This window comes from Glycine soja, chromosome 4, assembly GCF_004193775.1.
Source record: "Glycine soja cultivar W05 chromosome 4, ASM419377v2, whole genome shotgun sequence".
NCBI classification, from domain to species: Eukaryota; Viridiplantae; Streptophyta; class Magnoliopsida; order Fabales; family Fabaceae; genus Glycine; species Glycine soja.
Genome location: NC_041005.1, coordinates 45979666 through 45995465, shown reverse-complemented (window position 1 = coordinate 45995465; position 15800 = coordinate 45979666). Strand labels below are relative to the sequence as shown.

General features: G+C 36.9%; 1 protein-coding gene across 1 annotated transcript in view; it reads left to right on the top strand.

Annotated features, from left to right (window-relative positions):
• The first annotated feature begins 2049 nt into the window (after positions 1–2049).
• LOC114409914 (callose synthase 10-like) overlaps positions 2050–15800 on the top strand; it is a 59635-nt gene continuing 45884 nt past the window's right edge. Inside the window, exons 1-7 of the mRNA XM_028373576.1 lie at positions 2050–2545; positions 4708–4805; positions 5097–5263; positions 6019–6142; positions 6368–6478; positions 6693–6818; positions 10006–10095. Coding sequence (XP_028229377.1) covers positions 2338–2545; positions 4708–4805; positions 5097–5263; positions 6019–6142; positions 6368–6478; positions 6693–6818; positions 10006–10095 — 924 coding nt within the window. The 5' untranslated portion in view covers positions 2050–2337. The remainder of the gene's footprint in view (positions 2546–4707; positions 4806–5096; positions 5264–6018; positions 6143–6367; positions 6479–6692; positions 6819–10005; positions 10096–15800) is intronic.

Here is a 15800-nt window from a genome sequence, read left to right as displayed (position 1 = left end):
TTTTTAAAAAATTGACTTTTAGGCTGGAAATGAGTTCAAGGCATGTTAACATACTTTTGATTACCACCACATTTTGATTTGTTGCCTTCCTAATAAAAAGGGTGTCATCCAGATATTGAAGGAGGTTTACCTCAATGTTGTCCTTACCATTTGGGAATCCATCAAAAAGTTTTTTTGCAACGACCTCTATCATCATTCCACTCAAGCTTTCTGCCACAATTGTAAAAAGGAATAGAGCTAGCATATCTCCTTGCCTTAAACCCTTTTGAGGAACAAATTCCTCTGTCATATCTCCATTTACCAGTACAAAAATATGGGTTGAAATTAAGCAATGCCTAATCCACCAACCACTTGTCCCTAAAGCCAAGTTTTTGCATTATTAACGATAGTATTTTAATTTGTAGGGTCACGATTAATCAAATATTTAACATAAGTTTATTAACAATTATTAATGGCTAATCATTATATTTTTCTTTTATCATCCAATCAAGTTAAACAAAGATTACTAAAAATAATGGAATTGCAAGCTTTAAATTACTATTTCTTAACTAGTGAATTTGATATCCAAATTAAATAGGTCAAATTTGGGTAGGTTGGAACCAAAGAATAAAAAAACCCAAACTAATTACAAAATTTGGGTTTGATTTTTGAGTTCAAGTTAGGTTTACCTAGAAAGAGAGTTTTATAGTAATCTTACCAAACATAATTAAGATTGTTTCAGGTAAAAGATATATGTTATCTGAAATAAAACCACATATAGTGGTGCAAATTAATTTTACTCAACCTAATCAATAATTTGGGGTTTAAAGAAATATGCACTAAACTATTTTAAAGTCTATTTCATTGTATACTAGAAAAATAAAATATTACATTTTACTCAATATTTGAAAACAAAAACATTTATCCGTCATCAGAACCTCAATATTAAACTTCGTAAAATCCTTCAATTTGATGAAAATTTTTGTTTTTTAAAATTTTTTTTGAATACTTTTTATATTCCAAACCCACCTTAAATTCATAATTTCTTAAATTAGAAAAATAAGATATCGATTGATTTAAGTTAAAATATAATAACAAGTTTAATTACAACAATTTTGAAAAATTATAAGATTAAATTTGAAAATACTAAAATTTTTAATCGTTAATTTATTACAGTAAAAAAGAAAAATGATATTAATTAAGCGTGTTAAATAATTATCTAAAAATATTTAATTCATTAGAACTCACTTTCTACATTAAAGAATATTTCATTCCACCTTTTTTAGTTTTTAGTTTTTCTTGTGTTCATTGGGCTACTCTTCTTCACTCTATTTTTATTTGATATAGTCTTTAGTTTCAGATCGTATAGACATCATTTCATTAAAATGGAGAAATAATTTTATCCTTTTTGATAATTTATTTGACTCAATGTATTTTAAAAAATAATTTATTTTCAATTAAATCTTCTTTTAAAGGGAAAATTATTATTTCTCTTAAATATCATTATCAAATTTATCTAATATGAAAGGATTTGAAACAAGATTTGATAGAATAGGATATTTGTATATCTAACTCATGGTTTAAATATATAAATTTATCTTGAAAAAAGAAAAAATGAAATGAATTGATCTTAAATTATTATAAGATTTTACAAATTTTAATTTTGTTAAGAAAAAGATAAATAACTGTAGGAAAGATTGAATCTTCACATTATTAAATATGATGAAAAATATATTATTAGTCAACAAACTCATACCAACTAAGACATGAGTTTAATTCTTATTGTTAATGTGAATATTTTATTAATAAATAATTTGTAAGTATTATTGTAAATGGTGTTCCTAGTGGGTGAGCCTTTAAAATCAACTTATTTAATTTTTTTTATTATAAAAAAATAAGTTACTAAATTAAATTGAATTTTGAATCCCTGATCAAGATGTTTATGAAATCCGTGGTTGTATGAAAAGAAAATAAACGTTCGTTTTTTGGACAAAAGAGACCCAAAGGGGAATATATAAAAAAAAAACCGCGTTTGGGTATATACTTGTCCAATTCAATCCTCAAAATTTCAAAACAAGAAAACGACAAGCAAGAAAGAGAGAAAGAAAAAGTAAAAAAGAGAAAAAAGGAATGGAAAAGCCAACTACGCACCTGCTACGTTGCCATTACCCTCGATCCGCGTCCATTTCTCAAGCGAAACGGAAAAAGAAAACCTTACTAGTTAAGTACTCGTTATAGAGCAAAACCTTGGCAATTCCAATTTCAAAACCCTCGTTATCGGAAACGCGCAAACACACATACACGCAGTGATCGAGTTCGAAGAAGAGAGCAGGCGGCGCGAGCAAAACCACCGCCACCATGGTTAGGGCTCGCGATAACTGGGAGAAGCTGGTTCGCGCGACGCTGAAGAGGGAGCAGCATAGGAATGCGGGCCAAGGCCACGCCAGAGTCCCCAGCGGAATCGCCGGCGCGGTTCCGCCGTCGCTAGCGCAAACCACCAACATTGATTTGATCTTGCAGGCCGCCGACGAGGTTCAATCGGAGGATCCTAACGTCGCCAGGATCTGTAAGTGTTCGATTATTGCTTAACCGGAATGGAATTGCGAGTTTCGATGCTGCGTGCGGCTAATGTTGTTAGTGTGTGAATATGAGATCTGCGTGTGCATTATAGTAGCCTTGGAGTTAGTTTGATTATGCTCTGGAAGTTAGGCTTGTTTTTTTTTTTTTTTTTTTGATTTGTTGATTTGTGAAACTGGTATAATTGAGGATTGGGGAAAGTTGTTTCTTGCAGGAATTCGAGTTTAGTGGTGGCTGAAATGAAATATATGTTGAAGATGGAGCTATGCTGAGACGAGGGTGGGAAATTGGATGTGGTATGATAGTCATGTTTAGTGCCGAAGAAACTGGCTGTTATACAGTGTGTGAGGTGACTTTAGTGGATGTGAAAATGGAAGGGGGATGTTATGAACTGAAATGATGGAAGGAGGAGATAATCTGTAAGTGTTTAGTAGGATTTGGCAGTGCTAGAAGTGGGAAAGTTGTAGTAAACAAACTGAGGTGACTGGATGTTAGTATTGTTACGGTTGAGCTTTTTTGCTTGGTTATCGGATATTCATAGTCAATTGGGAGCCTAGCTTGGCAATCACTGATCAGGCTAAGGTCATTAGAGTCATTACAAGGGGTAGGGTTTGTTAGTCTAATTTATGAATACATTGCAAGATTTTGCAATATTTGTTACACATGCTCTTTAGAGTTTCCTTCATTTTTCCTCCTCCTTTTTTAGGTGGTGTACCTGCTTATTATGGGCTCATCTTTTCTTGTTTTAGCACTTAGTTTGTGTTCCTTGTCTTGTCTCTCACTCTTGGCTGTGTTTAGCAAGAGTAAATACCTAGACTTTGTTGCACTTGAAATCAGAGAGTGTGCCAAATTGTGTGTCTTAAAATTCCACCTAAAGCTTTAGTGTTCGCATGGCGGCTAATTAAGGATAGATTACCAACAAAGTTGAACCTTAGTAGGAGGCAAGTGGTGGTGAATGACACGACGTGCCCATTCTGCAGTAGTCATGAGGAGGATGCTGCCCACTTGTTTTTTCACTGCAGTAAGATCCTACCTCTATGGTGGGAATCACTATCTTGGATTGGAATAGCCACTGCACTTCCTCAACACCCAACGGAGCACTTTATGCAGCATGGGCATCAGGTTACTGGGACCACAAAGTCTACAAGGTGGAAATGTTGGTGGGTTGCAGTAACGTGGACCATTTGGCAACAAAGAAATAGAATAGTCTTTCAAAATCAAGGTTTCAACAGCAGCAAAGTTATGGATGATGCTCTGCTATTACTTTGGTCTTGGCTCAAGTCCAACGAGAAAGATTTTTCAGTTCACTTTAATCAATGGTCTTCCAATCTAACACTAGCTTTCTGTACTTAGCTTGGGAGTTTGGGGGCTGGACTCTTGTAGCATGGGTTAGGTAGCAGGGTGTTATGGTGCTGGCTTTGTTCCTTCTAATAATCATAGGAACCAGCTGGCCCCTAAAATTTGTAATTTCAGTACCACTGGTACTCATTATTAATATATCATATCTATGTTTGCTGAGCAAAAAAAAAACACTATGGTATATTTATGCCAGTTACATGTTAGGTACAGTCATAATTATAAGAGAAGTTACCTGGTGTTAATCACCCTGTAAGAAGACATTTTTTTTTATGTCAAGGCAATGACGATGCCTGCATTAAATAATAGCCATGGAGAGAAAGAGATGAATTGACACAGCATTAGCAGCCTGAGAAAGTATGATAGGTATTGAGGCATAAGATTTGCTTTCTTTCAGCCTAGGGACAAAATATAATTTCACTCACTTGCACTAATTAAAAAAATTTGGTTAATTGCTCCACACTATAATCCTCTGTTTAGTACTGCAGTGTTTAGGGTTTCACTCACTAATATGTGGCTTAGTTATTCTGTTACATTCTTTTTGCTCATACATTTATGCTTTCAAGTTTTAACATAACTTCCTTAATATTTTTCTCATGTATTGGGTAAAAATTTATGTATACCATATTACTATTTAAGCTTATGCCAATGTTCATGGCTTTGTCTTGTGAAATCTCAAGATATAACAATTTGTTGCATGGTAAATATTATATGTAATATGTGTCGAGCTTGAATCAATTGATAGTGCTCTTTTTGGTATATGCATCAGTATGACCTTTTACTTCTGATCTTCAGTGTGTGAGCAGGCATATAGTATGGCTCAAAATCTTGATCCCAACAGTGATGGTAGGGGAGTTCTACAGTTCAAGACTGGTTTAATGTCTATCATCAAGGTATTGGTTGTGATTGGTGAACTTTGAGTGATACATTGAACAGGAAACTTTTTGTTCATTTGATTTTTTTTTTCCTTTTTTTTTTCAAGTGACTTTAATGCAGTGTTATCAATGGCGGATGGCCAAAATTCTTCCATATAGACATGCCATTGTGCCTTATGGCGCCTTATGGCATGCCTGGTTGGCAAAAAATCCGCCACACCCTTCCTCCATGGTCGCTATTTAACAACACTGCTTTAAAGGGATTATCAGCTCACTTGTTTATGATTTTCATTTTGCCATCTTCTATAGCAAAAACTTGTTAAGAAGGATGGGGTACGGATTGATCGCAATCGTGACATTGAATACCTGTGGAAGTTTTATCAACACTACAAGCAACGTCATAGAGTGGATGACATCCAACGCGAAGAACAGAGACTGCAAGAATCTGGAACTTTTAGCTCCACCACATTGGGAGAGTATGTCCAACTCAGTGTTTTCTTAATTAAACCTACAAATATGTAGTTTATTTCTTCAGTACGATTGATGGAGGTTATTTCTTCTTTTTCGTGTGACTATAAAGCTTGATGCTTATTTTCAATTATTGCCCTAAGTTATTTTGGCCAATGGATAAAATCATCAACTTGTTTCATCAGAGTTGCTTGTATATATCAATGAGAATTCAAGGCTTGGTCTATTCATTCTGATTAAAAATTATTTTAAAGGAAAACTGAAAGCCTATGCTTGTTGGTGCTCTTTAATGAGTTTTATTGAAATGCTTTTTTGCTTTATTGGTTGCTAAAACTGGTTAGAGGTCAACATTTACCCTTGCATATTTTTCTTTTCTTGGGTGGGTAATTAAAATGTAATAGAAGTTTTCTGTGGCTAAGAAGTCATTGTGTTGAAGGTGGTGAAAAATAATATAATATGTTACTGTGTTAGTATGCAAAATAATAAGCTATTAGTGATGTGGAACTGCTGAAACAGGCAGATAGACTGTCAATCTACTTTCCTTAAGTCATATATGCGAATAATTATACTTATCCATAATTTTTAAGGTTGTGATATTGTTATTGGATGACCACTCTATTCTAACTAAACAAACTCTTAAAATATGCAGAAAGACTTTCTCATTTACTTTTTACAATTTTGTTGATTAAAAACCTAAGTTTATTTTATCAAGATTATGTTTTGCCCTGGTATAATATTTGGGTGAATTGTGTTAATGCTCTAGGTTGAAACTTAGATCGTCAGAAATGAGAAAGATAATTGCCACTCTACGTGCTTTAGTGGAGGTCCTGGAGTCACTTAGCAAGGATGCTGATCCCGGTGGAGTTGGTGGGCTCATAATGGAGGAGGTACTCTTTTTATGTTAAGATGTTTATCATAGAGCAAATTAACTTCACTGATTATGCATTGGATGCTTATTTTTTTTAAATATTTATTTTATTATTGACCATTAATTTGGTAGTTTTTCAAATTTATAAGCAACTAGTTTTCATTTTTTTTTGGATTAGTAGTTGACAACTTACTGATTGCTATTTGCAAATAGCTCATCATATTTGTCTTTCTTGTTTTCTTAGTTGAGAAAAATAAAGAAGTCAAGTGTGACGTTATCTGGAGAGCTGACACCATACAATATTATTCCTCTGGAAGCACCATCATTAACCAATCCTATCAGAATTTTCCCTGAAGTAAGTTGAACGCTTTAGAAGACTTGTGGTATCCTGTCTCTCCCATTTCAATTGGCTTGGACTTGATCTGTTTCCTTTATTGACAATGACTAGGAGTTACTGACATTGACTCATCTATTTATGGTTGCCTGCATGATTTCCGTAATATTATCCTGGAATTCATGTACTCTTTGTAGTAGTTTCTATAACTGTGAGGTTTGTTTCTTAATATCAGGTTAAAGCAGCAATATCTGCAATTAGATATACTGACCAGTTTCCTAGACTTCCTGCTGGATTTAAAATATCTGGACAAAGGGATGCAGACATGTTTGATCTTTTGGAATTTGTGTTCGGTTTCCAGGTTTGTAATGATTGTTAGAAAATTTTAATTTTCTATGTCGTTGCTGTTTATATGGCTAATTGTGTGGTAACTAATGCATATGTTTGAAGGTTCCTGCTGGATTTGTCATCTTTTTAAATTTTTATCAGTGAATACTGGTATAAAATGGTGGTTCATATTCCCAATATTAACATTAACAATTAGTAACATACCAACATTTACTACTACTGAATAACAGGGGAATTTTGTGGCACTAAACCTATGACGTGCACCTGTTCCAATAATGCCAAATACTGCTCTCTCTAACATTCAAATTTTTTTTTTTGCTCAGCCTCTAACATTCAAATGATTGTGGAAAAAGTCTGAAGAGTGATTTTTGAGGTTTGGGGTCAGCCACTCCTTAGGCTGGCCAGTGGGCACTCGATGTTCCATTTAATGTGTGCTTGGTTTTGTTTTTTTTGGAGAAGTAATTCCTTATTTTTGTCAATTTTCTCATAAAACTTTGTAAAAAAAAATGATTATTTTCTCTAGAAAAAGCTAAAGCATGTGCCTAGTCATTTTATCTCCTCTTTCTGTTCTGTTATTTCTTTTTATTGTGTTTTGAATTCCAACAAATCTAGATTGAATAATACAAAGTCGTTTTGCATCTTTTCTTCTGGTTTTCAAGCTCTAGCTTTCATTCAGTTTCATACTACACAATACATTTTTGTGGAAGTGTTTTAGATTATATTTGAAAGACAAGTATAGTTTAGAATTTTAATTTCAATTCCAATTCTATCATAATTGTATTTGTTCAGAAATATGGATTTATGTTTGGGTTATGTAAATAATAGGGGATTAGAATTAGAATTTTAAATTCATTTCCAATTCTATTATTTAGATATAAGATCTAAAATTTCAAAACAAAATTAATTATGAATCTCATATTTAAAATTATTTAAGATACTAAGTGTGTGGTTTGCATAGTCTTTTTTGTGAAGGTGAACTTGGGAAGTGAGGTTTTGATGCTTTTTACAAGCTTTAAAAAATATTCCTGGGTGTTGTTTGATTTCAGGAGAGTAGTATTTACCATGTTTAGCTTGGATCCCATGGTGAGGGGGTGGGTATGTAACTTATGTTGCATTCCCATGGGAAGTTAGTTTCTAACCTAACTATTAAATTCCATTTTCATTCTTACTTCTTTTTATTAATTTTGGACATATTCTCAGGAATATTAAAATCTAACCAAACATATTCCTTGAAATGCCATATCCAAGAATGTAATAATACATGTTGAAACAAATGTTACCTAGTAATTAATTGGGACTGGCCACTGGGTTGGGTTTGGGGAAAAATTGGTTGAAGCCAGTTAGTTGGGTTTGGGTTTTTGGGAAAGTATGTTCAGCCTGTACCTATCCAATTCAATAATATCCAGCTTGGTTTGGGTCAGGTTATATTCAAATGTATCTGATTTCATTGAATAAGGTAAGTCACAATAGAGAAGCATTACAAATATTTATACCCAACAGTCTAACCAACTGTCTTAGTGACAGTTGTTGACAGTTGTCACAGCTAATGCTTAGCTGTCCTTATTACAAGGAAGACTGACTAACCCAACCGAATACATCAGTTGAGTAATATACTCACACAAGGTCACACAAATTTAAACTTTTTAAAATACATTAAAAAAAACTAAAAATAGAAAAATAAGGGTTTGGGTTCGGTTGGAAACGTTTGAATTTATTGACCTGAGACTCAAACTAACCTGATTTTATTATTTTTTACTTGATGTGGCCTGATCGTGTGTGGAGGTGCGGAGCGGAACAGCACCCATCCGCTCCTGAAGAATCCATCTCGTCACACCTTGCAGTAATGGCTGTTGTAGTGGATATCCTGCAAATCACGCCCAAAAAGTGGATGTCGCAGCCGCTAGAGCTTTTTCAAGATGATCCTAAAAGAACTTTTTGTTTTGCCCTGAAAGGAGAGGTCTCACTTGTGGTTGTGGTGCTAGCCAACAAGGAAGTGTGGGTCGGGTCCTAGTTAGGGTTCTCAGGGTGTGTTTTGTTTTTTGATTTGTTGGGCATTAGAGAAGTTGTGCTGGTGCAGCGGTAAAGTTGTGCCTTGGTGACTTGTTGGTCATGGGTTCGAATCCGGAAACAGCCTCTTTGCATATGCAAGGGTAAGGCTGCGTACAATATTCCTCCCCCATACCTTCGCATAGCGAAGAGCCTCTGGGCAATGGGGTACGGTAGTTTAGAGAAGTGATGGATCGGTCCACTGTTCTCTTAATTTTACTATCTAATAAATTATAGAAGAATAATAACAAACAATATAATGGTATTAACAAAATTTAAAATTTATTTCAAGTATAAATCTATAACATAATAAACTAATTAATAATAAACAAAATAAAGCACAATATATAATATAATAAATAATAGTAATTAAAATATAATAATTACCAAATAAAACATAATATATGATATGATAAGCCAAATATTAATAAACTAGATAAATCATAATATATGATAATAATAAATTAAAAATAAAAAAATATAATCAACTAAATAACAACAGTTATAAAAACCAAATAATATATAATATAATGAGCTAAATAATTTTTAAAAAATCTAAGTAATATAATAATAAAAATATATATAATAAGTAAAAAAGAAAAGAAAATACTATTAAACAAGACATATATTGTTATTGTTATATAATACAAAGTACAAACTTATATAGGTGTTGACATCTAATATATATATATAAAAATCCTAAATAGCGGTCATCCCGTTACCGCTATTCTGCTATAGCGTTTTTGGGAGGCAGGCGACTGCTCTGTGTTGCTATCTGCTATTGACTACTATGATCTGTTCACAGGTTTACCTAAACCGTTTCACATCTTTAGCTCTTGTCCTTAGGTGTATAGTTGACCATTTTTAGGGTTTTGACTTAAGAATGGGAAAAGACTCAAGTTTGTTATTTTGTTCAATGGAAATGTCATGGTATTATGATTTTAATTCTTAAAGGACTTTTGGCCATTAAACAGAATTAATAGGAAAAATTCCCATTCTCAGGTCCAATTTCATGGTCAATTCGAGAAACCAAATGGGCACTTGTAGTTATGATTAAACAAGTTTTTTATTATGAATTTTTTTTGATTAAATGTTTTGGTTCCCAGCACGAGTTAAATACTCTTCTTGATTAGTCTTAATCTTTGTATATGCAGAAAGATAATGTAAGGAATCAGCGTGAAAATGTTGTTTTGATGATAGCAAATAAGCAGTCTCGACTTGGCATACCTGCTGAAACTGATCCAGTGAGTTATTTTATGAATTAATTTTGGTGCAGTTTTACTATCTGGGGTATTATTTAATTTTTCAGTTTGTAGACATTCTGTTTTTTTATTTTATTATCTGTCTTCAAAGAATAATAAAATGACCCTCCCCCATACCTCTTTGCATGGGTCATGGGTTCAAATCCAGAAACGGCTTCTTTGCATATGCAAGGGTAAGTTTGTGGACAATGACCCTTCCCCATACCTTTGCATAGTGAGGAGCCTCCGGGCACTGGGGTACGTTAGTTTTATCTGTCTTGAAAGAATACAGAATTATTTGTAATGACTTTCAGCTATTCCCTGAGGGTTGGCATAGAACTTTAGCATGAAATTGGTAAAGTCACAAAGAGATGCAAACTAGTTCTTGAGTTTAGAATTATTTGTTCTGGCAGTGTTAACTAGTTTTTGAGTTTAGAATTTTGTTCTTCGCAGTTGTACGCCTTAAATGAATTTGTCCTCTTTATCCATATTATAAGCATGCATTTCTTTGACTGTATTGGTATTTGGATTTAACTTTTGAGGAGCGAGTAAGACTTTGTCTTGTTTTCTTATAGCTCCTTTTTTGCTTTAGAGATGGTTAAATTAGGCAAGAGATTAACTGATTTTAGCACTATCATATATTTAAGTGGTTTGTTGTTTTGATGCTTAATGCATAGCTGTCTGTATTGCCAAATAGTGGCACTGTTGCAGAATTGAGTCACAGAATGCTAGTAGTTTGTAGTGGAGAAGGGGCTATTGGAGTGATACCCAAAAAACATCTTTTATCCATGAAACATAATGTTTTTTCCCTTTTTGCCGGGTGGGAGTGGGGGGGGGGGGGGGGGGGGTTCAATTTGGGATTTTGCTGTGTCTCCTTTGAATCAGAACCGGAACTTTACTTTCTCAGTCACTCGTGTGCACCTTGTTATGAAGTGCTACTCCGGTCTCAAATATAAACAAAAAAATCCATTGTATCTTGGTCTCAAATATATGCAAATCTCAACTACTTTTGCCTTATTTAATGCGACTATCTTCACAATACCCTTCATTTAATAGAGAGCTTATGCTTGATATCTAGTTTCAATAAAGGGTAGTTTGGAAAAAAAAAGTTTATTCTTTAATTGGGATTCACACAATTTAATGAACTAAACTAATTTTCTTAATTAATGTGAAATCAGTTTTTTTTTTTGCTTATAAATGACACCGGATGGAGTAGCACCTACTGTTCCTCTTTACGACTAGCACTCACCCTTCTCTGGCAACATCTCCTAGCATTTTCTGGCCAATTTGACATCTGCATCCTCTGCTCTCCATGGTTTCTGATCATCCCCGAGTCCTCTGCAGCCATATTTTGGCAAGCCTGTCACTGTTTCCAGCCAACTGTGACTGCTGCCACCTAGCTTTGTTCTGTCCCTGCTATGTACTGTTTTTTTATCTCTCTTAAGGTCATTAATTTCATTCTCTTGTGCTCTCTTCTAAGTTTTACCCTTTAATTTTTTTAGTTCTAAATTGCTGCCATTCCAGTACCTTCTAAAGCATTTTCAGAATGGATGTTCCGTGCTGCTATTTGGGATTATCAGATTTGACAGTGTTTGGGAAAAAAAACTTTGTATTCTGATAAAATGCAAAAATGTACAATTCTGCACTATCATATTTATAGTGCAGAAATTTTGTTGCATTCAGAAAAAGGAGAGGATGAGAGAGGAGAGAGAGAGAGTGAGAGAGGAGAAAGAGACAGAGCGAGAGGGGGGAGAGTGGACCACCGTGAGCAGGGGAGAGGGAGACGGCGAGCACGAGTGAGAGTAGGAGAGGATCCCAAAACGAACTACACGCACAGGTGGACAGGACAACTACACAGGCATCACCACTCAAATTGGAGGAAGAAGAATGATATCACCACGTACTACTTCACGCGATTCCCTGACCATACAATGGTGAAGGATCTGTGGACACACTTCAAGAAATGGGGGGACGAAGGGAGATCTTTATCCCTAATCACAGGAACCAAGGGGGGAGAAGGTACGGCTTTGCAAGGTTTAAGGGTGTACCTGATGAACACGAACTCGAAAGAAAGCTTGACAATCTCGTCATAGATGGCCTAAAACTGTACGTCAACCTCCCAAAGTATGTGAGACGAAATATGGGGATTGAAGACCACAAAGCCAACATGAGGACAAGACCAGAAGGACATAGCAATGAAGCGAGAATTGAATGCCGCAAGCCAGCACAGTTTAGGTTCCCACACAGGACATATGCCGAGGTCACAACAATCAATACGACGAACGCTGGACAGAGAAAGCAACCCAGACCTGCACAAACCAGACAAACCCACTCACAATCGTCGATCCAACTTCAGGTAGATTGGGAGAAGAAGAAATGGCTTAAAGAAGCTTGGGTTGGTAGGCTAAAGAAACTAAGTGCTTTCGATAGCATTGAAGAAGACATACCATGGGAGTTAGGTGTGAACGTGGTGCCGAAATATATCGGCGACGATATGGTCCTTCTTCTCGGACTCTCGGACAATAAGGCAGAGGAGATGATAAACAGTGAAGCCCAGTCATTGTTCCACTCCATACAAAAGTGGAACCCGAACATGAGGCCGGGCTACAGGCTGGTGTGGGCGCAGTGCTGGGGAGTTCCACTACAGGTATGGGATATCGACAACATTTGAAGGACTGTGGCTGCAGTCGGAGAGCTCGTTGAAGTTGATGACGAAGTCGAAGAGCTGAGGAGGTTGGACAGGGCGAGAGTCCTCCTTAGAACTCCATGGAAACCGTTGATCCATCATACGGTGGAGGCGACGATCAATGGTGAGACTTACCAGATAGTCATCGTGGAAGAAAGGGAGGCTGACGGTGGAATGCGAAATCAGTGGGCACGCAAACACACATACTCGTCGGAGGACATTGACTTTGACGACATTGATGACGACTCCGTGCATGCGGGAATGTTGAAAAACCACGACTTCCTGCACCCACGGAATGGGATCGACGATGAGGGATGGCCTGACGAGGCCCACAACCACTGTGGGTCTTTACCCGCAGGACCGACACTGTTTGAGTGCCCACCGGGTATTGACCAGCGGACAACGGCACCACTCCTGAGAATTCAAATTGCAAAGCGGCCTGAAGAGTACCAACAACCATCTGCAGGATATGCCTCTGCAGATGCTGACCCAAAGACTAGGGGGCTTTTGTCAGGGGCAGAAGATAGCATGCGTGACTCACAGAAGAAGAATCTAAACAGGATTAGGGGGTTTTTGTCAGGGGCAGAGAGCATAGAAGAAGAAATGTTTGGTGAGCCAGACCAAGGTCAAACGGAAGATGACCTCGTATTTACGAGTGGACCCAAAAATGAACCAAAAATGCCACATAATATCCTAATAAATATGAAAAAGTCAGTGTGTGAAGCGGGCCCATCCAAACAATCCCCAGCCAGCCCAAATCAGCAATGGAACTTTAGAGGGTCCCTATTGTTACTAAAAAATGCATATGAACAACAAGCCACCTCATTTGGGCTTCCAATTGAAATGACCCTTACTAAGGACACCAGTGCCTGCAGCAAGCAACAAACAAACAATAAGTCCTGCCAAAAAACAAGTGCGGTTAGTGAATGGAAGGTGTTTGTTAGGAAGAAGCGAAGCTGCCACAAGCAGGCCCAACACAGTGGCGAGCAATCCACACAGTGTGAGGTACCATTATCGGCCGCGACCTTACCTCCAGCAGCTATTGGGAGTCCAGAAGCCATTGGAACTACGAGGAAACCAGAAGAAGGAGACATCCAAGAGGCAGTGTCACAATGGGAATTAGCAAAAAGCATGGGAGTGCATACTGAATTAGACCAGGCAGCAATCATCAACAGGATAACTGAAATGGAGAATAGAGATAAGAAGGAGGCTGCTCAGATGGGAAACAGACAAAGTGCATCATGAATATTGTATCCTACAATGTCAGAAGTTGAGAGGGGGGTTAAATGGGCTGCAATTAGGAGGATGGTAAGGAAACACAAAGTTGACATGATATGCATCCAAGAATCCAAGAGGGAGTTAATTGATAAGGCTACGTGCCAGGCCTTATGGGGGGACGCAGATATCGGATGGGAATTCCAGCCAACAAATACAGCTGGTGGCCTAGTATGTGTTTGGAATGAGCAGGCATTCAGACTGGAAAGAAAGGAAATGGGTAGAGGATTTATTTTATTGGATGGAGTGTGGACCCAGGAAAATCAGAGAACATGTGTAGTGAATGTTTACTCTCAATGTGATAGCCAACAAAAGCGGATACTATGGGATTCACTCAAGCAGCTTAAACAACAAGATCCCGAAGGTATATGGTGTTTTATGGGAGATTTCAACAAAATTAGGCGAGAGTGAGGTGGATCAGGGAGGGGGACTGCAATTCTCGATACTTTCACCTACTGATAAGTTCCAGACGCACAAATAATGCAGTCAAAGGAGTAGCTATTAACGGGACATGGGTCGATGACCCCAAAAGAGTTAAAGAGGAGGTTAGGCGCTTCTTCAACATCAGATTCAGTGAGCCCGAACAGTGCAGACCAGTCCTTAATGGAGTAAGATTTGAGGGTATTACACAACACCAAAACCAGCTGCTGGTGGGAAGCTTTAATGAGGAAGAAATAAGAGCGGCAGTATGGGATTGCGGAAGTGAAAAAAGCCCAGGGCTGGACAGACTAAATTTCAAGTTTGTCAAACAGTTTTGGCATGTACTCAAGCCTGACATCAGCCGTTTCCTTGATGAATTCCATGCAAATGGGGTTTTTCCTAGGGGCAGCAATGCATCATTTATCTCCTTGATTCCAAAACTGAAAGACCCACAAAATCTAAGTGAATACAGACCTATATCACTTATAGGATGTGTATACAAGATCGTGGCAAAGCTCCTAGCAAACAGACTTAAGAAGGTGATGGCAAATATAATTGATGAGAGGCAATCTGCTTTTATTAGTGGCAGACATTTGTTGCACAGTGTGTTGATAGCTAACGAGACGGTGGAGGAAGCAAAGAGGTGTCATAAGCCTTGTATGGTGTTTAAAGTGGACTATGAAAGAGCATATGATTTAGTCTCGTGGGCATTTCTATCATACATGATGAGGAGAATGGGATTCTGCTCGAAGTGGATAAGTTGGACTGAGGGATGTCTTAACTCAGCCACGATCTCTGTATTGGTTAATGGCAGCCCCACAATTGAATTCCTACCACATAGAGACCTAAGGCAAGGTGATCCACTAGCGCCTCTCCTATTTAATATTGCCGCAGAAGGATTAACTGGCCTGATGAGAGAAGCACTGGACAAGAGCCTTTTCAGTAGCTTCCTTGTGGGAAAACATAACATACCAGTTAATATTCTACAGTATGCAGATAACACCATATTCTTTGGTGAAGCTACATGGCAAAATGTTAAGACAGTTAAGTCCATTCTGAGAAGCTTTGAGCTTGTATCTGGGCTAAAAATAAATTTTGCCAAAAGCAGCTTTGGGGCAATAGGGAAGAATGAGCAGTGGCAGATTGAGGCAGCACGATACCTGAATTGTAGAATCCTGTCCTTACCTTTTTCATTCTTGGGTATCCCCATTGGGGATAATCCAAGATATAGTGACCTTTGGGATCCTATAGTCCGAAAATATGAGAGAAAATTAGCTATATGGAAACACAGACACATCTCATTTGGCGGGAGAGTGACTCTCATAAA